The following is a 27,653-nucleotide window of genomic DNA, read 5'->3' as shown; positions in this document are numbered from 1 at the left end:
AGATCAAAGCGGTATTGTTGCACGAGATTGTCATGGCATTACGTCATATTACAATTTTCGCGCAGTGTGACACATCACTGTCTGATCGTACCACCTCGATTCTTTAAATTGATGAGAAGCAGAAATCAGTAAACAAGTTTCTTCCTTAATTTCATATTAAAAGCGAATGTGCAATATCGCCTATAAACTGACAAGTAAATGTCTCAAACGATAACAGTGGAAATAATATCCTACCTCTGTGACCTATTTGCCCTCAAGGAATTTACATATATGGTTTGAGAAGAATATTTTATAAAAAATTACATGTACAAAGATTCATTTAAAGCTTATTAAAAACCGCAACAACATCATTTTGTTTTATTTTAAAACCACATTTCTATTTACCTCCACGAGGTCACGTAACCTATTCTGCCGCACTAACAGAAACCTTTTTTACCAAAAAAAATCGTTTTACTCAATGTATTTAAATTCTGCCGCTTTTTCATTATTTAAGATTTTTTTTATTCTGTTTTTTGTTCTGGTCAAAAGTCTGAATTTTATGCCCATAGTATGTATCACTTATTTTCTCTTAAAAAGAAATAAGTAATTAAGATTGCGCTGTTTTAAATTTAACAAATGATTATATGAAAATTCGAATGTTTTTATACAAATTTGCTTATATTTCCATCGATATTTTATTGAAATCTTTATAGAATTCAAATTGTATAACTTCTCAAGGGGTGTTGAAAAATTGAAGCAATAATGTTAAAAAATGAATGCACTACGCGCTTTTTTTGTGTACGTGTCGATAAACAAAAGTAACGGCGATGTAAATTAGGTATTACGATTGGTTGCACTTGCTATCGGAATGCAAAATTACCAGCATGACATTTTGATATCTTTACAATTCGCAAGTAAATTCCAGTCAATCAAAGTAGCAACTGAACCATCTCAAAGTTTGATGTTTTTCGAGATGTAATTTCTGAATTTCGTTAAAACCACTCGCCCGATCCCTTGAGTATACAGTGAGGTCCACTTGTCCTATTCAGACTTTAACTCGCCAGTGCAAACGGGCAAGTGGAATTTTACACCCCTGATTATGCCCCCGCCATAAAATTGGACCCTAGATGTGTGTGTGTTTGGGAAATGGTGGTGTTCATGTCCGGGCCATTACTTTGACATGCATGGTCTGATTTCAGAATAATTTGACACAAATGATAAGCATAGATAGACCATTTGTCATGCGCAAAAACCATTTTACTAGCTCAAAGGTCAAGGTCATAGTCCTTGGTTGAACTTAGCCAATTTTCACTACATATACAGATTACTGTATTTCCTGGTTTTCCTACAATACTTTTTTTTAGCTCACCTGAGCCTAAGGCTCATGGTGAGCTTTTGTGACCGCTCAATGTCCATCATCGGTCGTCCGTCCGTCAACATTTTCTTAAAAATCTTCTTGAAACCACTGGGCAGAATTACACCAAGCTTCACAGGAATGATCCTTGGGTGGCCCCCTTTCAGAATTTTTCAAAGAATTGAATTCCTTGCAGAACTCTGGTTGCCATGGCAACCGAAGGGAAAATCAATAAAAATCTTCTTGTCCAAAACCGCAAGGCCTAGAGTCTTGATATTTGGCATGTGACATCATCTGGTCCTCTATGATATTATTCAAATTGTGCTCCTGGGATGAAAAGAGGCCCTGCCCCAGGGGTTACAAGTTTTACATAGACTTATATAGGAAAAAAATTTAAAAGTCTTCTTGTCTAAAACCACAGGACCTAGGCCTTTGATATTTGGTATGTAGCATTGCCTTGTAGTTTTCTACAAAAAGTATTCAAATTATAACCCTGGGGTGAAAAGAGGCCCTACTCCGGGGGTCTCAGGTTTTAAATAGACTTGTATAGGAAAAAAGTTATCTTCTTGCCTGAAACTGCAAGGCTTAGGCTTTTAGTATTCTGTATATAACATTGCCTTGTGGTCCTTTACCAAACTTGTTCAAATTATGCCCCTGGGGTGAAAAGAGGTCCTGCCCTTTGACATTTAACAGAGTGACCCCAAAAACAATAGGGGTCATTTACTCTGCACGACCAGTCATTATGAAGTTTCAACATTCTGGGTCGAGTCGTTTTCAAGTTACTGACCGGAAACAGTTTTCCATGTCAAGGCCCCTGTGACCTTGACCTTTAACAGAGTGACCCCAAAATCAATAGGGGTCATCTACTTTGCATGTACAATCACCCTATCAAGTTTCAACATTCTGGGTCAAGTGGTACTCAAGTTATTGATTGGAAATGTTTTCAATGTTCAGGCCCCTGTGACCTTGACCTTTAACAGAGTGACCCAAAAATCAATAGGGGTCATCTACTCTGCATGACCAATCATCCTATGAAGGCCCCTGTGACCTTGGCCTTTGATGGAGTGATCCCAAAAACAATAGGGGTCGTCTACTCCAGCAGCCCTACAACCCTATTAAGTTTGAAGGTTCTAGATAAAATAATTTTCTCCAGTTATTGATCTGAAATGAAGTAGGACGGACGGACAGGACAAAAACAATACGTCTTCCCCCGAGTGTGTTTGTGTGGGGGGGGGGACATAATAAGATACCGGTTCCCATAGCTTGAAGGTCAAGATCACACATTGAGGTTAGTCAGCACTTACCCATAAAAAGGTTGTATCTCTGCAACTATTGATGGTAGTGGTTTTGAAACTTAATGTACGTCATCAGGTTGACCTAGACAATCAGTGTAGATAACTATGCACTTATTTTATACTTGATTACCGCCCCTGATTTTAATCAAAATAGATTTATATCAGTAAGTACTTATAGGACTCATTTGAAATTTCATTATTGTTATTAGTTGGACTGAGACAATCAGAGTAGATAACTATGGATGGATTTTATGTCAAATTACTTCCCATTGTTTCAAATTAAAATGGGTATATCTTTGTAAGTAATGAAGATACTGATCTGAAATTTCATTTATGCCATCAGGTGGACTTGGACAATCAGTGTAGATACATATTATAGGTTATAATGCAGTAATTCGGTCAAAAATGTGCTTCCGCGGTGTAGTCGAAAGAAGTCCCTAATAAAAAGATTCTAATTTTTCCATTTTTCGCGCATTTGCGCATAAATCCGGGACCAAATGGGCATTATTTTACACGTGGAATGAATTTTACATAAATTACGACACTTTTCATGCTGATATTCGCATGTTTTCGAGTTGTTTACTTGAAAACGAAAGTAGGGCTTTTTATTCTGCAGACCGCTTTCTGAAATGCGGCAATATGAGGGTACCTGACTTCAGTTGACTTGCATTTCACTGCATACTATTCAACACGCCTTTTCTTTTCGTTTTATTGAAGCAAATGTATGGATATCTTGTGGAAAATGCGGAGTGAAAATCTAGAATCTGTAACAAAATTGTTCTGAAGTAGCTGAATTTTATATGAAACAAAGAACAATTTTCTTTTATTGGTATATAGCCTATGACTGAATTTATGACAAATTACCTCCCTTTATATTTTATGTAAATGAATATACCTAAGCCACTTCTAATAAGGTTGGTTTGAAATGATATTTATGTCTTCCATGATAAGATATAGTCATGTTAGATACCTCTTGATTGAACGTTATCAAATATGAATACTTTTCTAGTATATTGTTGTAAAGGCTTGTACTCTGTATCATCTACTTGCATATACCAATATTTGATTACCTCCCCCGATTTTAATAAAAAAAATGAGTTTATCTTAGTAAGTACTTATAAGACTCATTTGAAATTTCATTATTGTCATTAGTTGGACTGAGACAATCCGGGTAGATAACTATGGACTGATTTTATGTCAAATTACCTCCCTTTGTTTCAAATTAAAATGGGTGTATGCCAGTAACCAATGAGCCCGCACCCTTAGCTCAGTAGGAAGAGCGTTGGTCTACGGATCATTGGGTCGCGAGTTTGATCCGCAGGTGGGGCATATGTTCTTTGCGACGATTTGATAAAAGATATTGTGTCTGAAATCATTCGTCCCCCATCTCTGATAATTCGTGTTGGGAAGTAGGCAGTTACTTGCAGAGAACAGGTTTGTACTGGTACAGAATCTGGGAACACTGGTTAAGTTAATTGCCTGCCGTTACATGACTGAAATTCTGTTAAAAAATGGCATTAAACCCAAAACAAACAAACAAATCAGTAACCAATGAAGATACCGATTTGAAATTTCATTTATGCCATCAGATGGACTTGGACAATCAAGGTAGATAACTTTTGACCGAATTTATGACAAATGACCTCCCTTTATTTTATGTAAATGAATATACCTCGGCAGCATCTAAGGAGACTGGTTTTAAATGTTATTTATGTCTTCCAGGGTAAGGATTAGTCATGCTAGATGCATGTTTTTTTGATTGAATGTTTATAAATATTGATACTTTTCCTAACCATTTTTGCAAAATATTTGTTTACCAGTAATGAACCATAATGAACATACATAATTTGTTCAATCTATCAGACTATTCAGTTGTTGTTCAACACTAAGATTATAGCATTTTATCCATATTGCATACATGCCATATTTTCAGACGGTCAATAAGGGAGATTTGCCTCAACAGGGCTTTTTTTAAGGGAGATTTGGGTAAAAATAAGGGAGACTTTTATTCGCTCATTTTTTATGCGCTAAATTGCCGTTTTCTTGAAAAAGTCATCAAGTTTTCTATATTGAATTGATGAGTGGAGCCAACAGTTGTGTACAGAATGTATGATTATTACTTATAGCTCTTTACTTATTCCAATGAAATTCAGAATTCCATGAAAGATTGAACCAGGAACTTTCATTTTGCTTTATGTGTTGATGCTTCTGCATCTGGAGAGAGTGATCTTTTTGACATGTTTAAGCATACAATTCTCAAAAGATTGCGGAGATATGATGTCAAAACAGTCTTTTAAGGGCAGGCAATTCTTTTCAGAAATGAAGTTGTTAAAACAAGAAAGAAAGCCATTCTTTTGCTGGATTGTCCATATTTAGATTAAAACTACATGTATTTAAACTGGGAATTCTTCTCCCGTTTATTATTGCAACATGACAATATCACAAAGGAATGGTAGTCAATTCTTCGGGCAGTATGAATTGCAATTCATTTCATAAAATTCACTTATCCGAATTCATGTTTGTCCGAAATTCTTTGTAGTCTGACATTTACTCACCAATTTTTGTTAAATCATGGTTGATTGTTTGCATGTTTTGCAAGTATTTAAAATTGAGAAGCATAAACTGGGTGTTAACACTAACCTGTCTCATCCTCTGATAGCTCGATAAATATTGAGGTCAGCGAAAACGAAAGTACACTTTGGCATGTGGCGGTAAAATGACGTAATTTTAAGACTGGTTTACATATTGTTTTGAAAACTACAGGTCAGTGACTTTGATGTTACTGAATCAGTCTAAAATCTCGCATGCACATGTTTACAATTGCCTACGGATAAGATTAAATGGTTAATTGTTTGCAGATGGTGACAGTAGCTGGTAAGATAATTAATGCCTCAGGCGTGTATCTCTCGATAAACAAGCTAGGGATTATAGACAACTATCAAAATTATGTTTGAAGAGTATTTCCGGGCTACTTGATATTGAATTTCAAGTATTTTCTAAAGGTCTACGTTGGGTCTGAGATACGATTTTTCGACAGAGGACTTTTTTTCAGAATTTATTTTTTTACGGGAGGTTTTTATGTCCCGGCGGGAGACCGGGAGATATACTGAAAATACGGGAGAAAAAGTCTCCCAGCGGGAGATATGGCATGTATGATATTGCTTTCACAGATTTACAAAAGAATGATTTATTTAACTGTTATGACAATGCAAACAACTTTTCTGGTATTCAAACTTTTACTTTCATTTACTGAAAACATTTTCTATTCAAAAAGTATGATTATCTTAAACAACTAGAGATGCTTTTGAGCAAAGCGCATGTCTCCCACAACTGCCCCTATGAAAAATGTCTAGTTTTTCTAGATGGTTTAGACGAGTGGATCCAATTAGATGGTCAGGAGTAGTTGATCCAATCAGTAATTCAAGGGCCATAAATCAAAAGTGCCTGCACAGATTTGGCTAGTTATTGAACTTGGTTAAGGTCTTAAGTGCAAACACTTTTTTTAAAGTTTTTTTCAAAATGTATGATTATCGTAAACAACTAGAGATGCTTTTGCGAAAAGCGCATGTCTCCCACAACACTGTCCCTATGAAAAATGTCTAGTTTCTCTAGATGGTTTAGACAAGTAGATCCAGTTAGATGGTCAGGAGTAGTGGATCCAATCAGTAATTCAAGGGCCATGAATCGAAAGTGCCTGCGCAGATTTGGCTAGTTATTGAACTTGGCTAAGGTCTTAAGTGCAAACACTTGGCTAAGGTCTTAAGTGCAAACACCTTTTTTAAAGTTTGGTGAAGATCAGATGAGAAATGTTCGACTTAGAGAGCGGACAAGAGTAAAAAGGCCGATTTTTCAGTAATTCAAGGGCCGTAACTCAAAAATGCCTTGATCGATTTGGCTAGTTATCGAACTTGGCCGAGGTCTCATGGTCAAACACATTTTGTTCAAGTCTGGTGAAGATTGGATGAGAAATGTTTGACTTTGAGTGCGGACAAGAGTAAAAAGGCCGATTTTTCGGTAATTCAAGGGCCGTAACTCCAATACCCCTGGACCAATTTGGCTAGTTATCGAACTTGGCCGAGGTCTTATGGTCAAACACATTTTGTTCAAGTTTGGTGAAGATCAGATGAGAAATGTTTGAGTGAAGTGTATGGACAAGCTTTGTGACAGACAGACACACACACAGACTGGAGTAAGTCAATATGTCTCCCACACCACTGTTAAAATCTTGTAACACCCACTGACTGTTCAACAGGTAAGAACACTTGTCGCCTATATTTATGATAAACAATTATCAAGGTATAATACCGTTAATTACTGGTACGTCTTTTTGCTGCATCTGTTGTTTGTTTACCAGTAATCAGATATGTGCCTACTTTCGAGACGAAATTACAGTGCTTATTATCCCACATGGAATAATGGTAAGGCCATAACTATGCACTTACTTTTGATATGCGCTAATATTCGAATATGCTGTAAGCGCATATTTGCCTATTTACCAGATTCTACAGTATGTATGTTTTACATTATATGAACTTAAAATATTTAACAGTGTAATAATGAGATAAATAAAACAAAGAATGATACATGTTCCTATTTTATTTCGAGTAATATGAAATAAAATACACACCAATGCATGAACAATAGCTTCACAGGAGACAGCACGCTCAATTATTTCGGTGCTGGATAGTGGAACTGGGCACATTCTGAGGAAGCTGGAGTGTTTAATGACTCCAATGTTGGAAGAAGATACTGCACAATAGCATGAGTCTGTGTGAAAAATATTAAGTTATAAGAGAGATAAAGATAAAGTGTATCAAAACACTAAATAAGTATAATTCTATGCAAAAAAGGGGTATAATTCGTAAAATATTGGTACAAGAGTTATGCACCTTGTGTCATATGATGTGGAACAACTACTTCAAGTTTGACTCGAATCCATTTAGTAATTACTAAGATATAGTGAAAATGCATCAAAATTAACCTTAAATTCTAAGTAAAAGGGGGCATAATTCATGAAAACTTGGTGCCAGAGTTATGGACCTTGTGACATATGATGTGGGTGATCAGGTGGAACAACTATTTTAAGTCAGAATCAAATCCATGTAGTAATAACTGAGATAGAGTGAAAGTGCACCAAAACTTTAACCTGAAATTCTAAATAAAAAAGGGGAGATAATTCATCAAATATTGGTGCAAGAGTTATGGCTCTAGTCTCATATGACATGACTGATTATGTTGATTAAGTTTGAATCAAATCCATTTAGTAATTACTAAGATATAGCGAAAATGCATCAAAATTAACCTTAAATACTAAGGGGGCATAATTTATGAAAAATTGGTGCCAGAGTTATGGACCTTGTGACATATGATGTGGGTGATCAGGTGGAACAACTATTTTAAGTCAAAATTAAATCCCTGAATTAATAACTGAGATAGAGTGAAAGTGCACCAAAACTTTAACCTGAAATTCTAAATAAAAAGGGGAGATAATTCATCAAATATTGATGCAAGAGTTATGGTTCTAGTCTCATATGACGTGACTGATTATGCTGAACAACAATTTTAAGTTTGAAACAAATCCATTTAGTAATAACTGAGATAGAGTGAAAGTGCATCAAAACTTTAACCTGAAATTCTAAGTGGGGGATAATTTATTAAATATTGGTACCAGAGTCATAGACCTTGTGTCATATTGACGTGGGAGATGATGTGGAACAACTACTTTCAGTCTGAATCAAATCCATTTAGTAATAATTAAGAGAGTGAAAGTGCATCAAAACTTCAACCTGAAATTCTAAGTAAAACGGGGGAATAATTCACAAAATATTGGTGTGAGAGTTATGTTCCTTGTGTCATATGATGTGGGTGATGATGAGGAATAACTTTACAGTTAAAGTTTAAAACAAATCCATCAAGTAATTACAGAGATAAAGAGAAACAAGAGGGCCCTAGGTCGCTCACCTGTGTAACACACCATAACACTGTAAACATGTTTTACCTAGTGATTTCATGGAGACAAATATTCTGACCAATTTTCATTAAGACTGGACAAAAAAACGTGGCCTCTAGAGTGTCAACAAGCATTTTCTTAGATTTGACTTAGTGACTTTGTTTTTTTACCTCACATGACCCTGATTAGAACTTGTCCAAAATTTCATGAAAACAAACATTCTGACAAAGTTTTGGGAAGATTGGAGCAAAAAAAGTGACTTCTAGTGTATACAAGCTTTTCCTATGACGTGACCTAGTTATTTATTTATTTGGGTTTTACGGCACACCAACAGTATAGGTTATATGGCGCCAAACAGGACTACAAATTTTGGTTTCACATCTCATTTACATCGAAATAAACACGAGGTATAGAATCAAAATTTGCATACCTGCTGGAATCACAGAATTACAGCAAAACCAAGTGTTAAGACCCTATTAGTCGCCTCTTTTGATCATGCAAGGGTAAGGCAGTGGTTCCAATTCTTTTCATACACAGATTGTCCCAGAACCATAGTGACCTAGTTTTTTACCCCATGTGACCCAGATTTAAAATCTTCCAAGACTTCATGATAAACATTTCTGACCAAAATTTATGAAGAATCAAAAATGTGCCCCCAGCTTATTCTTTGATTTGACCTGATGACCTAGTTTTTGACCCCACATGACCCAGACAAATATTCATTCGATACTTCATGCAGACAAACATTCTGACCAAGTTTCATGCACATCAAATGAACAAGAGTGTTAACAAGCTTTTCCTTTGACTGGGTGACCTAGTTTTTGACCCAATATGACCCAGTTCCAAATTTGGCCTAAAAATCATCAAGATAAACATTCTGACCAAGTTTCATGAAGACAAGGTCATAAATGCGGCCTCTAAGTTGTTGACAAGCTTTTCCTTTGATACTGCCTGATGACCTAGTTTTTGACCAGACATGACCCAATATTGATCTAGGCCTAGAGATCATTAAGATAATCATTCTGTGCAAGTTTGTATCAAACAAAGCATAAATGAAACTTCTATATGACTGAAAGGGCTAAAATAGAAAATTCTGCCCCTGTCAGGGACAGTAACTCCAGAACCAATGATGGAATCTAGCTGGTTTTCAAAAGGAACTAAGATCTAATTGTGACTTAAGTTGTGATTAAGTGTGGATAAAATCAAATATAAAATGTCACTTCCATCGTGTTCACAAGGTAAAAATTACCAAACTTCAGCTTTTATAGGGGTCAATCAGGGGCTGTATCTCCGGAACCTATGATTGGTTCTGTAAGAATCATCATGGAATCCAATATTTATTGTTGTCAAAGATATTTTGCAAGTTTGTATCAAATCAAACCATAAATGAAGTCTCTATATGGCTGCAAAAGCCAAGATATTGAGCGATCACAATAACTCCCCTGAGCATTGCTCAGGTGAGCTAAAAACAAGGGTGCCTCATGGTGCTGAACATTGTGGCAAGTTACATCAAAATCCCTCCACGCATGAAGAAGAAAAAATTTTAATGCTCCGGACAAAGTTATTCTTGAATTTGACCTTTGACCTCTAAGTGTGACATTGACCTCAGACCTAGGGACCTGGTTCTTGCACATGACATATCAACTCATAATAGGGAAAATTTGTGCCAAGTAATTTTCAATTCCCTTGATGAATGGCAGAGTTATTGAACATACAAGGAACAGACCAAGTTAACCTTTAACCTCCAAGTATGATCTTGACCTTAGTGCTAGAGGTCTGGGTCTTGTGCATGACATGCCCTCTCATTGTGGGGAACAATTGTGCTAAGTAATTTCAAAATCCCTTGATGAATGGCAGAGTTATAGACTGGACACAAAACAGACCCTGTTAACCTTTTCCTCTAAGTGTGACCTTGACCTTCCAGCTAGGGGTCTGGGTTTTGTGCTCGACATGTCGTCTCATTATGGGAACATTTGTGCCAAGTAATTTCAAAATCCCTTGATGAATGGCAGAGACTGGACACGAAATATACCGTGTTAACCTTTGACCTCGACCTTGAAGCTATGGGTCTGAGTCCTTTGCACAACATTTATGCCAAGTTATTTCAAAATCCCTTTATGGATGGCAAAGTTATGGACCGGACACAGTGTGACGGATGGACAGAAGAAGGATGGAAGGATGCAGCCTATTTCTATATCCCCCTTTTTTTCTTCAAAAAAGGCAGGGGACAAAAAGTAGTGTCAGTTAAGTTATTGTAGCCAGAACTATCATTTTGCCAGCACCACTATAATTCATTGAGATTTGAACATATCAATGGCATGTACTATATACAAATACACAAGTCCTTTGTACCCAGAAATGATTGTCCAATAAAGACAAGTGTTTCTGAAGTTGTCTCTAAACTCCAGCATCTTATTGAATGCCACTAGTAGAATCTTGATATGTCCTTTAGCTAAGTTATAATTCATTTAATAAATGAGTGGTCTTATCCAGCACAGCAGCTTTCATAAATGTACCTGTAAAAGAAATATGGACAGATTTAGTAAATTCAAATTGATCAACACAGCAAATCAATGCCTTTAAGGATTTGAAGCTAACTTGATACACACCCAAGTTTATTCTTATATATCTAAACTGTTTAAACAGTTTTGTAAAATGTTTTAGTTGTTTAAAGTTCACTGTGACTTATTTCAAATCAATGATCTGCAAGAAGTCACAATGTGGTTTATACCTGAGTAAATGATAGCCCTAGATTGCTCACCAGAGTATCACAGATTGCTTGAACAAATTTGGTAAGACTTTTGTCATGCATGGAAAATATCAGTGAAATTAGTTTGAAACTGGGTTTCCTGTATCCACTGTACGCATACAGGAAATACTGTATACATGTATCAAACAAGAGGGCCATGATGGTCCTAGATCACTTACCTGAGTTATGCTGCCAGTAAGAACTTTTTTTGTAGGTGGTCTGTGATATTATTTTGAATTTCCGACAAGAATATTTTAGAAGTTTCTATAAATATATTGGGAAAAGTGACCACGCCCCCTGGCGACAATATTTTCTTGATGAATTAGAATAATTTTCCAGGCCATGTTTCGTCATCTTCCACCAATCAGTTTCAGAGATGTTGATGATCTGACCTTGTGACCTAGTTTAAGATGTCAGGTAACCCAGTTTTCACAGAAAAACATTCTCAACAAGAGCTGTCGGAGGACAGCAATGCTCGACTATTCAACAGCCCTGTCAACTGAATGAATACAGAAGTCGAAAAAGGGGCATAATTTTGTAAAAATTGGAAACAGAGTTATAGAACCTTCACAGTGCTTATCAGCTCATGATAGTGGACAAGTGTGTGAAATTTCAATCCATTCCCATCGGTGGGTACTGAGATACCAGCTTACATATAAGAATTTAACCAAAAACTGCTAAGTCGAAAAAGGGGCATAATTTTGAAAACAAATGCAAAGTAGAGTTACTGAACCTTTGCACTGCATGTTATATCATGACAGTGAGCCAGTGTGTGAAGTTTCAATCCTTTCCCATAAGCGGATACTGAGATACCAGCTTACATACAAAAACTTAACCAAAAACTGTTAAGTAGAAAAATGCAGATCATGACAGTGAACAAGTGTGTGAAGTTTCAATCGATTCCCATCAGTGGATACTGAGATACCAGCTTACATACAACAAGAGCTGTCCATAAAACAGCACACTCCACTATTCAGGGATTTGACAGTAAAATGAATATGTCTCATTAAGAGACCTCTACTTAAAAGGAAGATATACCAAGGGGCATAATTCTGACAAGAAAACAAATTAGAGTTATTGGGATTGTTACCATACATGCAGATGATGATGGTAAAGATATATTTTGAGTTTCAAGTCATTATCTTATATAGTACCAAAGTTATGTCCAGAAAAAGAAGTTTGTTAAAAAATTTAAGTATGAAGGGGCATAATTTGGTCAAAAATACAAATCAGAGTTATGGGGATTGTTATCACACATGCAGATGATGATGATGATGATAATAAAGATACATTTTAAGTTTCAAGTCTTTATCTTATATTGCACTGAAGTTATACCCAGGAAGCGAAGATTGTAAAAAAACACTTAAAGTACAAAAGGGGCATAATTCTGTCAAAAATACAACTAGAGTTATGGGGTTTGTAACCACACATGCAGATGATGATTATAAAGAAATATTTTTAATTTCAAGTCATTATCTTTTAAAGTACGAAAGATACATCTATAAATGAAGCTTACGAAAAAATTTAACATGAAAATTATAACAACTTTGTGACCTTGACCTTGGGTATAATGGGCCCAGCCCCTGCACATACTTTGTTTGTATGCTGGACAATGTTTATGTGAACTTACAATAAGATATAAGCAATAGTAACAAAGATATGACAGAAAAACAAAGGTTGCCGAAAAACTTTAACCAAGAAAGGTCACGCTGATGCCGACGCCAGGGCGAGTAGAATAGCCCCCTATTTTCCGAATAGTGGAGCTAAAAACTTAACCAAAAACTGCTAAGTCAAAAAAGGGGCATAATTTTGAAAAATGCAAACTAGGGTTATCAGACCTGCACAGTGCATGTCAGATCATGACAATCCAAGTGTGTGAAGTTTCAATCTATTCCCATTAGTGGGTACTGAGATACCAGCTTACATACAAAACCTTAACCAAAAATTTCTAAGTCGAAAAAGGGGCATAATTTTGTAAAAAAGCAAAATAGAGTTATGGAACCTGTGTAAGGTAAGTCAGTTTATCACAGTGAGTAAAAGTTTTTCCTTTTGGTTGCCATGGCAACCAGAGTTCTGCATGGAATTCAATTCTTTGAAAAAATTTGAAAGGGGGCCACCCAAGGATCATTCCTGTGAAGTTTGGTGTAATTCTGCCCAGTGGTTTTCAAGAAGATTTTTTCAGAAATTATTGACGGACGACGGATGACTGACAATGCACGACATCAAGCGGTCGCAATAGCTCATCTTGTCACTTTGTGACAAGTGAGCTAAAAATATATAGAGAAGAGTGGGATTCGAACCAACAACCTCCACGTCAAACGGAAAATAAATATGTAGGAGGCGCTCTAGACCACTCGCCCAACAGGTCTACGAATAATCCACTGTTTTTAGTAGTATACAAGTCGTATCAAAACATGTCAAAGTTAGAGCATGACGATATTTAGATTCCTAATTTCGACATCCCCGGCATCAAGGTCAAATCCGACTAGAGGCATGACCCGGACATTCAATTACCAAACAAGAGCTGTCTCCATAGGATGACACATGCCCCCGATGGCACTTTGAATGAATAGTTATGGCCGATGTTAGAGTTTAGGACCTTTGACCTACGGAGCTGGGTCTTGCGCGCGACATGTCGCCTTACTGTGTCACACATTCATGCATAGTTATTTTAAAATCCATGCATGAATGACAAAGATATGGACCGGACATGCCCATCAATGCACTATCATGAAAAATGACCTGTAACGTCTAAGTGTGACCTTGACCTTTGAGCTACGGACCTGGGTCTTGCGTGTGACAAGTCGTCTTACTGTGGTACACATTCATGCCAAGTTATTTGAAAATCCATCTATCGATGACAAAGATATGGACCGGACACGCCCATCAATGCACTATCCTTTAACGTCTAAGCATGACCTTGACCTTTGAACTACGGACCTGGGTCTTGCGCACGACATGTCGTCTTACTGTGGTACACATTTATGCCAAGTTATTTGAAAATCCATCCATCGATGACAAAGATATGGACCGGACACGCCCATCAATGCACTATCCTTTAATGTCTAAGTGTGACCTTGACCTTTGAGCTACAGACCTGGGTCTTGCGCGCGACATGTTGTCTTACTGTGATACACATTCATGCCAAGTTATTTGAAAATCCATCCATCGATGACAAAGATATGGACCGGACACGCCCATCAATGCACTATCCTTTAACGTCTAAGTGTGACCTTGACCTTTGAGCTACGGACCTGGGTCTTGCGCAGGACACGTCGTCTTACTGTGTTACACATTCATGCCAAGTTATTTGAAAATCCATCCATCGATGACAAAGATATGGACCGGACACGAAAATTGCGGACAGACTGACAGACCGTTCAAAAACTATATGCCTCCCTTCGGGGACATAAAAACAACATTAGATTAGGTGTTTAAGATATATACAATTCAGGATTTAGTAAAACTAAAACTGCCCTTTTACCACTTTGTAGGTATGCTCCTTATCGACTTCTGTAAAAAGGGTTTTTGTGTTTCTTGGAATTTTTTGTAAAACTTTCAATAAGAAATGCAGTTTTTGGACAAAGATTTTTTCAAGACGTCAGTGCATTTTGACGTCATCAAAGTGTTAAATGAAACAAAGCAATTAGTTAGACTTGTTAATACTTATCACTTGTATAAGTATGTCGAAGTTACAGACCTGTCGAGATAAGGTGCTACTGCGCTAGTTATACTGAAAGTTGTTCATTTTTTTAGCACAATGTTGCAAATGTCACTTAATTGTAATTTGACATAATTGTAATGAGTGTTTTACAAATCTAGTATATGATAATTCTTGAAATATACTTTCTTAATCGTGTTATGTTTAAATTTTAAATATATATAACACAAGAGTGCCAGAATGTCACAATATACGCCCGTCACAGCAAACTTCTTTACTCTAGCACCTGTATTTGCAAATGGAATTTTAATTTTGTGGTTGTTTAGAAATCATTGTAAGTCATTTGTTTTTCTAAGTCCACAAAAAAACTCCTTACCAGGTAGAGATACCTTAAAATACATCTAAAATTTGAAAGTAACATCTATGTTGTACCACAGAAAAGTGGTCTTGTTTTTTCCCTACGGTCAATTATAAAAAAGTTACAATATAAGTTATTTATAGTAACAACTAAGGGAAGATAATCTTAAAAAAAAAAAAAATCCAAAAAAAAATTATAAGTCCACACAAAAATCTTTACCAGGTAGAGATTGGTCATTCGTCTCATGATGGTGTATAATTGTGCCGAGTTACATCAAAATCCCTCCATGCATGAAGAAGAAACGCTTCGGACAAAGTCATTCTTGTATCTGACCTTTGGTCTCTAAGTGTGACCTTGACCTAGGGACCTGTTTCTTGCGCATGACACTCCGCCTTGTGGTGGTGAACATTTGTGCAAAGTTATATCAAAATCCCTCTATGCATGAAGAAGATATGCTCCGGACAAAGTCATTCTTGAATTTGACCTTTGACCTCTAAGTGTGACCTTGACCTTAGACCTAGGGACCTGGTTTTTGAGCATGACACTCCGTCTCATGATGGTGAACAACTGTGCCAAGTTTCATCAAAATCCCTTCATGCATGTAGAAGATATGCTCCGGACAAAGTCTGTGGACGCCGCCCGAACGCCCGCCATAGCCAGGGGCGTTCCCATAATACTTCCCGTTTTTCAAAGGGGCGTATAAAAATGGAAAATGTTTGGTTTTACAGAGAGATTACAACAGTTTTACTGTTAAAATAAAAGGTCCGGAAAACTACATGAACTAACTGAAATATTACTAGAATTAATTGCCCCTTTTGAGGCCTCAACTACATCATGTTTTGAATGCAGGCGTAATATGAAGACTGCATGGTGTAAATGAAGTACCTAGCTTTTTCTGTGAAAATTTCATTTGCTAAAATGTTTTGTTTGAATGTTATTGGCAAACCAGAGTGCAAGAATGTCACAATATACGCCCGTCACAGCAAATTTCTTTACTCTAGCACCTGTATTTGCAAATGGAATTTTAATTTTGTGGTAATTTTTGTAATAACTAAGTGTTTTGTTTTTCTTAGTCCACAAAAAAACTCCTTACCAGGTAGAGATACCTTAAAATACACCTAAAATTGGAAAGTAACATCTATGTTGTACCACAGAAAAGTGGTCTTGGTTTTTCCCTACGCTCAATTATAAAAAAGTTACAATATAAGTTATTTATAGTAACAACTAAGGGAAGTTAATCTTAAAAAAAAAAAAAAAAAAAAAAAAAAAAAAAAAAATCAAAAAAAAAAAAATGTAAGTCCTCACAAAAATCTTTACCAGGTAGAGACTGGTCAAAATACACCTCAAAATTGGATGTAGCATGCATGTTGTACTACAGAAAAGTGGTCTCGATTTTTCCCTACGACTAGTAATGAAAAACTTACAAATAAGCTATTTTAGTAACAACAAAGGGAAGTAATTCTAAAGAAGGGAACTGCACATGACACTTCGTCTCATGATGATGTATAATTGTGTCAAGTTACATCAAAATCCCTCCATGCATGAAGAAGAAATGCTTCGGACAAAGTCATTCTTGTATCTGACCTTTGGCCTCTAAGTGTGACCTTGACCTTAGACCTAGGGACCTGGTTCTTGCGCATGACACTACGTCTCGTGGTGGTGAACATTTGTGCCAAGTTATATCAAAATCCCTCTATGCATGAAGAAGAAATGCTCCGGACAAGGTTTTCATTCTTGTATCCTTTGACCTCTAAGTGTGACCTTGACCTTAGACCTAAGAGACCTGGTTCTTGCGCATGACACTCCGCCTCATGGTGGTGAACATTTGTGCCAAGTTATATCAAAATCCCTCTATGCATGAAGAAGAAATGCTCCGGACAAAGTTTTCATTCTTGTATCCTTTGACCTCTAAGTGTGACCTTCACCTTAGACCTAGGGACCTGGTTCTTGCGCATGACACTCCTTCTCATGATGATGAACAATTGTGCCAACTTTCATCAAAATCCCTCTATGCATGAAGAAGATATGCTCCGGACAAAGTCATTCTTGAATTTGACCTTTGACCTCTAAGTGTGACCTTGACCTTATCCCTAGGGACCTGGTTCTTGCGCATGACACTCCGTCTCATGATGGTGAACAACTGTGCCAAGTTTCATCAAAATCCCTTCATGCATGTAGAAGATATGCTCCGGACAAGGTCTGTGGACGCCGCCCACCCGCCCGCCCGCCAGGGGCGTTCCCATAATACGTCCCGTTTTTCAAACGGGCGTATAAAAATAGCGATTTCAGTCTGTGATCTACTTGGAAACCAGTATTTGTTTCATTTTGAAATTCATTAACACTAGATTAATTTAAAATCAAACCTCTTTTTACTACAATCATCTGCCTGATCTAGGTCCACCCCTTCCCCTGTAACCACCATGATCTCCTCTCCAGTATGATGTGCTGCTTCCTTGAAGGTTTGTATTTTCTAGAGGAACTTCAACCTTTTGAAGATTAAACATATTTATATATCAAGAAGTAATCTAAAGTTTTCAGTCATATTCTCATTAAACTAGAGACAAATTCAATCTGTAAGTCTAATCAAGTCTGCCCTAATCCACTGGAGAAGAACCATGCTCCTTTACCTGAATCAAAATCTTACTCATTACTGTGTTACCATTTAATAAACCATGTATCATTTTTCAGCATAATGCATATATAATATTGTACTGAGAATGAGTACAAAACCTTATCATGATTAATTTCAAGTGATATATTATAGTTAAAGTCTTACCTCATACTCACTGAATTCTTCACATGGTGGTGTAATCACTGTATTCTGCAATGACAAAAAATATACAATTAAAAATATCTTAAACCTAATCGGAAACTAGAGATTTTCAAATTCTTGTCTCACTTACTGGTTTATCATGCCAAGTTACCTATGAACTGAATCAACTAGAACTGTCACAGGAGTGACTCATACCCCCACCATACGGTCTTGTCACAGAAGAATGGCAACCATAAGAAATCTTAAAAATACTTTGGAGTACTTCATCCTGGGCTTCCACATATAAGTAATACTAGTATAATACTAGTATAGTAATACTAGTAAATATATTAAATCTCTAATATTAGAGATACACTAAAAGTGAATTTAAAAAAGTGTCTTACCGACCCATGTTACCACAGAAAAATGTTTTTACTTTTTACATAGGACTTATAATAAAAAAGTTAGAAAAATACCTAAAATATTGAAAATCTAAAAATAGGATTTCTAAAAATAGACTAATTCCTGGAATTTAAGGGGAAGAAACTCAGTACAAAAGTTAAAAAAAGGTTACTTCCCTTTGGCTCTAAGCCAATCAGAATGAGATATAGTGAAAATACATCAAAATTAACCTTAAATTCTAGGTAAAAGGGGACACAATTCAAGAAAAATTAGTGTCAGAGTTATGCACCTTGTGTCACATGATGTGGGTGATGAGGTAGAACATTTATTTTAAGTCTGAATCAAATCCATTCAGTAGTAACTGAGATATAGTGAAAATACATCAAAATTAACCTTAAATTCTAAGTAAAAAGGGACATAATTCATGAAAAATTGGTGTCAGAGTTATGCACCTTGTGTCACATGATGTGGGTGATGAGGTGGAACATATATTTTTAGTTTGAATCAAATCCATTTTGTAATAATTGAGATATAGTGAAAATACATCTAAATCAACCTTAAATTTAAAGTAAAAGGGGACATAATTCATAAAAAAATTATGTCAGAGTTAAGCACCTTATGTCACATCATCTGGGTGATGAGGTGGAACAACTATTTTAAGTTTGAATCAAATCCATTTAGTAATAACTGAGATATAGTGAAAATACAACAAAATTAACCTTAAATTCTAAGTAAAAGGGGACATAATTCATGAAAACTTGGTGTCAGAGTTATGCACCTTGTGTCACATGATGTGGGCACATGATGTGGGTGATGAGGTGGAACATCTATTTTAAGTTTGAATCAAATCCATTCAGTAGTAACTGAGATATAGTGAAAATACATCAAAATCAACCTTAAATTCTAAGTAAAAAGGGGCATAATTCATAAAAAAAATGGTGTCAGAGTTATGCACCTTGTGTCACATGATGTTGGTGATGAGGTGGAACATCTATTTTAAGTTTGAATCAAATCCATTTAGTAATAACTGAGATATAGTGAAAATACAACAAAATTAACCTTAAATTCTAAGTAAAATGGGACATAATTCATGAAAACTTGGTGTCAAGAGTTATGCACCTTATGTCACATGATGTGGGTGATAAGGTGGAACATGTATTTTAAGTTTGAATCAAATCCATTTGGTAATAACTAAGATAATAGATTTCGGGACGGGACGGGACGGGATGCGACGGGACGCGACAAAACTGACTCCTATATACCCACCTCAAACATGTTTGGTGGGGGTATAATTAAGTTGATCTTTTAGTTGGCAACTATAGGGGTTGCCAACAGTTTTAAAGAAATACTTGAACAAGAGCTGTCCGTAAGACAGTGCGCTCCACCATTCGGCGATTTGACAGTAATGACTTGAAACTCATTATTTAAGTATGAAAGTGGCATAATTTGGTCAAAAATACAAATCAGATATGAGGATTGTTACCCTGAAGCAGATTATGATGATGATAAAGATTGATTTTAAGTTTCAAGTCATTATATATTGTACTAAAGTTATATCCAACAAGCAAAGATTGCCAAAATACTTTAAGTATGAAAGGGGCATAATTCTGTCAAAAATACAATTAGAGTTACGGGGATTGTAACCACACATGCAGATGATGATTATTTAGAGGTTAATACATGACAGAGGCAGGCTTGGAGGTGATAATCGGCCCTGAATTGAATTTTCCGCCAAGGACGATAAGTGATAATCAGTGCATGAAAGCAATAACCTGCTGAAAACACATTCATTTTTGTTACTGTATATAGAAACATATGTATTAAAAAGAAATTTTTGTATGCTGGACAGTGTTTATCTGAACTTACAGTAAGATAAAAGCAATAGTAACAAAGATATGACAGAACAAGAGCTGTCTCCATAGGATGACACATGCCCCCGATGGCACTTTGAATGAATATATAGTTATGGCCGATGTTAGAGTTTAGGACCTTTAACCTACGGAACTGGGTCTTGCGCACGACACGTCGTCTTACTGTGTCACAAATTCATGTGTAGTTATTTTAAAATCCATGCATGAATGACAAAGATATGGATATGACCTTTAATGTCTAAGTGTGACCTTGACCTTTGAGCTACGGACCTGGGTGTTGTGCGCGACATGTCGTCTTACTGTGGTACACATTCATGTCAAGTTATTCGAAAATCCATCCATCGATGACAAAGATATGGACCGGACACGCCCATCAATGCACTATCCTTTAATGTCTAAGTGTGACCTTGACCTTTGAGCTACGGACCTGGGTCTTGCGCGCGACATGTCGTCTTACTGTGGTACACATTCATGCCAAGTTATTTGAAAATCCATCCATCGATGACAAAGATATGGACTGGACACGCCCATCAATGCACTATCCTTTAATGTCTAAGTGTGACCTTGACCTTAGAGCTACGGACCTGGGTCTTGCGCGCGACACGTTGTCTTACTGTGGTACACATTCATGCCAAGTTATTTGAAAATCCATCCATCGATGACAAAGATATGGACCGGACACGAAAATTGCGGACAGACAGACTGACAGACCGACAGACTGACTGACTGACAGACTGACAGATGGTTCAAAAACTATATGCCTCCCTTCGGGGGCATAAAAACAAAGGTTGCTGAAAAACTGTAACCTTAAAAATTATAAGCCTATTATAACACCTTTAAGAGACCTTGACCTATAATTGGCCCAGACCCTGCACATACTTTGTATACTGGACAATGTTTATGTGAAGTTACTGTAAGATATAAGCAGTAGTAATAAAGATATGACAGAACAAGAGGGTCATTGACCCTAAAGTGCTCACCTGTGTACAAGGCTTCAAGTGTATTTGTATAAGTACAGACTTAAGTTTCTTCTATGTTAGCCTACATTATATACATGTCACATACATTTCTGAACCTAATTGAACAATTAAGGTAGAAATTACAAATCTGATATCACAGTAAAATATCAAGGCTCTAGCTATTATTGATTGTCAAAGTTTCTTAGGTAAAAGCCTATAGTATGTACATGTCAGACACAGATGCATGGCCATTTTTTTGACCTTAGGGCAATAATCTGGACAAGTATGGCAGAGAGTCAAACCCTTGTATCACATGCCAAATATCAAAGCTCTACTAACTGAAAAGGATTTTTTTAGTCTGATAGCTGAAAACCTATTTCTAACCAAAAAGATCTATATGTGCAATGAACCGTAACTATTTGAACAACTTTGAAAAAGGGCTACCCAGAGATCATTTGCGTAAAGTTTCATCAAAATTCCATACATGTGATAAGTTCAGAATCCCAAAACTGGAGGTTTGCTATTTTTCAGCTGGAGTTGGGGGTCTCAAAACTGGAGGTTTTTCATTGACATAAATTAAGGTGGAATACACCTAACTTGAAGTTCTTGGATTCTGTTTTGAAATTTTGTTTAATGTAAAATTCAGCATATTCCTCATATAATGCGTATTTTATATTTTTGATATTTCTGTAACTTTTTTCTCTACAAACCTTCAAACACGACCATTGACGTCCATTTTTGATGAACCATGTTTTCATGTCTGTCAGACTGTTTTCTTAAATCAATCTGTTCAGTCAACAAGTATCGATTTGCTTGTTTCTCATCATAATTTCATTTAAAAATGTCTTTGAAATGGTGTAAAATTTGTGGAGATCAATTTGAAGTTGAAGTCGATATTTACTTTAAGTGACGTCAGAGCGACAAATAAGACGTTTAGTTTTGAATAAAAAGTATGCATTAATCTGGTCTCATGTAAAACCCAAACGACAGACTTTGACAAACAAGGAGCTGCGTTCAATAAACGCTTGATGCCCCCGGTGGCATCCTTGTCGATACAAAGCAACCAACGTCCAAAACGAGGTCAAGGTCAAACTGAGGTCAGGTGATGTTTGAAGATGAGGAATGGTCACAGGTTACATCTGTATTAGTATCAATTCATTTTTGTAAGCGGTATTGATGCTCGACGAAACGGTCCCATTTGGTTAACCAAGAGATGGCCCATATAAAGCAACCTAAGTCCAAAATGAGGTCAAGGTCAAACTGAGGTCAGGTGTTGTTTGAAGATGAGGAATGGTCACAGGTTACATCTGTATTAGTATCAATTCATTCTTGTAAGCGATATTGATGCTCGACGAAACAGTCCCATTTGATTAACCAAGAGATGGCCCATATAAAGCAACCTTAGTCCAAAATGAGGTCAAGGTCAAACTGAGGTCAGGTGATGTCTGAAGATGAGGAATGGCCACAGGTTACATCTGCATTAGTATCACGTCATTCTAGTGAGGGGTATTGATGCTAGACGAAACGGTCCCATTTGGTTAACCTCGTACGGACGGACAGGACAATCACTATATGCCTCCCGCGTCTAGCATCAGTAGATGCCAGGGGCATAAAAACTAACATGATCATGAAAACTTTATTTTCTGTTGACTGAAGGAATAAAATTATGGGGTCACCGAATTCGTTTTTGCGTAAAATTACCTTACGCTACCCCTACCCCCCCAATCACAAGATAGCGCAATTGAGTATTTTTTCATGTATCTCCTCCTTTTAGGATAAACTCTACTATTTTATTTTTCCTAGTAAAATTAAATCAAAATAGCCTTTAAAACTCTGTTACATTAGCGAAATAATTTCTGTGTAGAACTCAGATCTTAATGTTTAGATTATATTTGATATATGAGAATGCGACAAAATCAACACCCTGTTACCCTTTGCACAGAATTACATTACTCTACTCCTACCCCAGATAAAAAATGCGTACTTCAATGGATTTTCTGATTCTCGTGATCAAGACAAACTCATCTTTAACCTATTAAAGTAGAATTAAATCAAAAGAGGCCTTTACAACTATTAATAATTTCATTCAACATTACAAGTGAAATCATCTATCTCGCAAGTTAATAATAATACATGAAAACTCATGTACCGATGCACATTACATTGTTAACATTTACAAAAATAAATTAAAACAAGAGCTGTCTCCATAGGATGACACATGCCCCCAATGGCACTTTAAATGAATAGTTATGGCCGATGTTCGAGTTCAGGACCTTTGACCTACGGAGCTGGGTCTTGCGCGCGACACATCGTCTTACTGTGTCACACATTTATGCGTAGTTATTTTAAAATCCATGCATGAATGACAAAGATATGGACCGGACACGCCCATCAATGCACTATCATGAAAAAAGACCTTTAACATCTAAGTGTGACCTTGACCTTTGAGCTACGGACCTGGGTCTTGCGCATGACACGTCGTCTTACTGTGGTACACATTCATGCCAAGTTATTTGAAAATCCATCCATCGATGACAAAGATATGGACCGGACACGCGCATCAATGCACTATCCCCTAATGTCTAAGTGTGACCTTGACCTTTGAGCTACGGACCTGGGTCTTGCGCGCGACACGTCATCTTACTGTGGTACACATTCATGCCAAGTTATTTGAAAACCCATCCATCGATGACAAAGATATGGACCGGACACGCCCATCAATGCACTATCCCTTAATGTCTAAGTGTGACCTTGACCTTTGAGCTACGGACCTGGGTCTTACGCGCGACACATCGTCTTACTGTGGTACACATTCATGCCAAGTTATTTGAAAATCCATCCATCGATGACAAAGATATGGACCGGACACGAAAAATGCGGACAGACCGACAGAACGACAGACCGACGGTTCAAAAACTATATGCCTCCCTTCGGGGGCATAAAAAAAAACGACAGAATATAGTGGAAATCTTTTATTTGAATTATCTTAGCCTTTTAATTTTAACAAGTACCAGTTATAATTCCATCACATGCAACTAATAGAACTGAGGCAAACAAATATAGGCCTTTCTTGCATACCAGATGGGGATTTCCGGTATCTTTACCGGTGCTAGAAAAATTCATCTTACACCCCGGGGTGTAAGTTGACTCTCGTGCTGTAAATGATGTATTACGAACTACATATAATTATGTAGAATATTTATGTACTAATATATATTTTATTTAAAAAACGGAATAAAAATTCAATACCTTGACAATTCCTATTGGTTCCTGACAGTATATTTCTCGATTTAAATCACGTTATTTTATCAAAAATTCATAACGTTACGCTGCAACTGATAAAACAAAACCGGAATTAAACATTGTTATTTGTTTTGAAACATCATGACGTCTTTCCTGTTTACGGACGTTGGTTTCCCGCGCTTTGTTTAAATACACTGCCATATGAAATAGTTCTAAAAAGAAAGCCGTTCAATTGATTTTATTTTTATTATAATTTCTTGAAATTGGTATGCAAGAAAAAGATTCTGTCACTGGTTATAGGTGCAGATGGGAATATCCGGCTCTCGGGTAACTATTTAGGCGGTAACTCGGCAAGAAGCCTCGTTACCGCCTAAACAGTTATCCTCGAGGCCGGATATTCCCTTCTGCACCTACAACCAGTGAAAGAATCTTATAACATTATAAATATATGCCATAAATATCTTATTAGTTAATATAGGTGCATTCTTAATGAAGCAGATTCGAACAACAACCAGTCTTCAGAAAATAATACTGGGGTAAACAGAACCTGGCCAACCTTGGCACAGTAAGAAAAAAGTAAAAATGGGTGAAAATGAGAAATATTCATTCTAACATAACTCGGAAAAAAGTGCTAATACAACTTTTTAAAATTTAGAAAGCCTTTATGTAATTATAACATCATGTTTGAGTAAACATTATTTTATCTAACTTTATTACAAATTTTACGATTTGGAAATATTTCGATTGTTTGGAAAGTAGTCGGACACCCCAATTTTGAATAAAGTGAATCCTCCTGAATAACAGCGGGAAAACAGCTACAAAGGCTATTGCTCTAAAAAGATTAATTTAGCAACTTGGCTAGATAGAAACACCATCCTTTGCAAAGAGGTTTTAGCTTTCCGGAGATGTGTGTACAAATGTTATCCTTGTATTCATAGACACATAATAGAAACATATTCCATACATCATACTGTTTCCTAATATTAGAAACATAAGAAATACGAGTAAAGAACACATTCCATGACATAAAAAGAAGAAAGATTTTTTTTTTTTTTTTTTTTTTGGTTTAGCTCTGTTTTTCTACGTTACTGCGGGCAGTTAACCTAACCAGTGTTCCTGGATTCTGTATTCTCAACAAATAACTTCCAACTTCACCACATAAATCAGAGGTGGAGGACGAATGATTTCGGACACGTGCCTTCTATCAAATCGGCATGCCCTACCCGGGGACCGAATTCGCGATCCATGGATCTGTGCTCCTATTGAGCTAAGTGGATGGGGTGAAAGAAAGAAAGAAAGAAAGAAAGCAGCAGTTGTGACTGACACTTGCTGTAACCTCTCTTTTATCATGAATACTGAACTTGTAGAAGTTATGGTTTATTTCAAATAGCGTCTGTGGTATAAAATTTCAAAAATTATCTCTGACCCGTAAAACCAAATTCTGCCATCAAATTATGTGAACGTATGCGTGGAGCGGGTAATTAACCGGGCAAGCCCATGGCAACTTATTTTATGGTCAGATGTTACTAGGGTGGAGAAGTAAGAAATGTAATAGTAACAAGAGGGTCAAGATGACCCTGGATCACTCACCTGAGTAATATGAGCTACATGTTTCAAATGTCAAACTAATGATTTCCAGAAATTTTTTGGAAGATTTTCCGGTGTAAAATCAAGTAACCCCTGGGGCGGGGCCAGTTTTACCCCGGGGGTCATGATTTGAACAAAGTTTGTAGAAGTCTACAAGGCAATGTTACATATCAAATATCTAAGATCTAGGCCTGGTTTATTTTTAGCAAATTTATGAAGATTTCCCTATGCACAATCAAGTAACCCCTGGGGCTGGGTCATGGGTTATCTATATATGGGTAAATGTCTACAATGGAGATATCATAAGACATGGGTCTAGATCAGTCCTGAAGTTAAAGTTTAAAATTCATTTTCGGGTAATAAATACAAAAGATAGCATTGTTATTTTATTTCTTTGTTCAAACATATCTTGTTATAGCTTGATGTTAATTCATTTTAAAGTTAGCCTTTACTTCCTTACTGCCTTCCATCTTCTTATGGCCGTTTTATATCTTATGATTAGATGCGGCAATGAACTGCATCGTATTCTGCAGGTCGCTGATATCTCTTCACGGCTTGGTCTCAAATGGGATGTCTGTTGGCCAAACTTTCTGGCGTGCTTCTTCCAGATAGGAACAACTCTGCAGAATGTGAAACGGTGTTTGTTCCTCTGATCCGCACTGGCATTTAGCTTTCTCTAATTGGCTGTTTAGCTTGTGTAGACAGTAATGATTTGGCGGGTAACCTCCATTTATGTTCTTCAAGTCTGATGCAAAGCTGTTCTTCCACAGAGTCTGAGCTTCTCTGTATGAAGTTTGAGGTTTGGGTGTATTTATCTGGTTTCTTTCTTTGCAAGATTGTGCTCAGCTTCATTTCAAGCTATGCCCATATGTGCAGCAATCTATCGAAATGCTACATTGTTGTTCTCAGGCAGGAGACTGATGTTTTTCAACAGCTGTCTGATTAAGTTGTCTGATGGACCTGCTGAGAGAGCCTGAAGAGCTGACTTGTGGTCTGTTAGGAATATATTATCCCTTTTCTCCTCGCTCATACTGTTCGAGTGTCGCCGATGTGAGGGCTTGCATCTGGATCTGTAGTTGGAGCATCTCTTGCCGACTGAATGAGAGAGTATGAAGGAGGAGCTGTCTGAAAATTTGATGTAGGCACCACCCCAAGCTTTCTGAACTGCCTTTTCCACTGATCCATTGGTATATTCTTGGATGCAGGAGTGTGCTGGATAGCGGTTATTGATCATTTCTAGCGTAAGAGATTGTTGGTTAGCCTGATTTTGCTTTCCCTTTTCTTCTACTCCTGGCACCTCAAATGTGATCTTGGGAGCACATTGTCTGGGAAACCATTCATTTGGCTCGAGCAGCTCTGCCTCTGTGTCCAGTGCTGCTGCTTTCTATTTTTGCAGTTTTTGACGATGTGGATAAGACTCTGTCTTATCAGTTTGTTCTTGGTTCTGCTCTCGAATTTTGAGTGGAGTGGTTGGGATGGTAGTCTCTTTGCCT

At 36.9% G+C, this 27,653-nt stretch overlaps 1 protein-coding gene across 2 annotated transcripts in view; it reads right to left on the bottom strand.

Annotated features, from left to right (window-relative positions):
* Nucleotides 1-7,209: 7,209 nt before the first annotated feature.
* Nucleotides 7,210-27,653, bottom strand: part of LOC123532336 (uncharacterized) — a 316,884-nt gene continuing 296,440 nt past the window's right edge. Inside the window, exons 25-27 of one of the 2 annotated variants that reach the window (XM_045313748.2) lie at nucleotides 18,123-18,167; nucleotides 17,710-17,832; nucleotides 7,210-11,094 (exon numbers count right to left, since the gene is read on the bottom strand). In XM_045313748.2, coding sequence (XP_045169683.2) covers nucleotides 17,725-17,832; nucleotides 18,123-18,167 — 153 coding nt within the window. In that variant the 3' untranslated portion in view covers nucleotides 7,210-11,094; nucleotides 17,710-17,724. The remainder of the gene's footprint in view (nucleotides 11,095-17,709; nucleotides 17,833-18,122; nucleotides 18,168-27,653) is intronic. The other variant, XM_053517493.1, reaches the window with a different exon arrangement.

This window comes from Mercenaria mercenaria, chromosome 11 (assembly GCF_021730395.1).
Source record: "Mercenaria mercenaria strain notata chromosome 11, MADL_Memer_1, whole genome shotgun sequence".
Lineage (NCBI taxonomy): Eukaryota > Metazoa > Mollusca > Bivalvia > Venerida > Veneridae > Mercenaria > Mercenaria mercenaria.
Note: the sequence above shows the minus strand (reverse complement) of the source record. Positions and strands in the feature narration are given on the sequence as shown.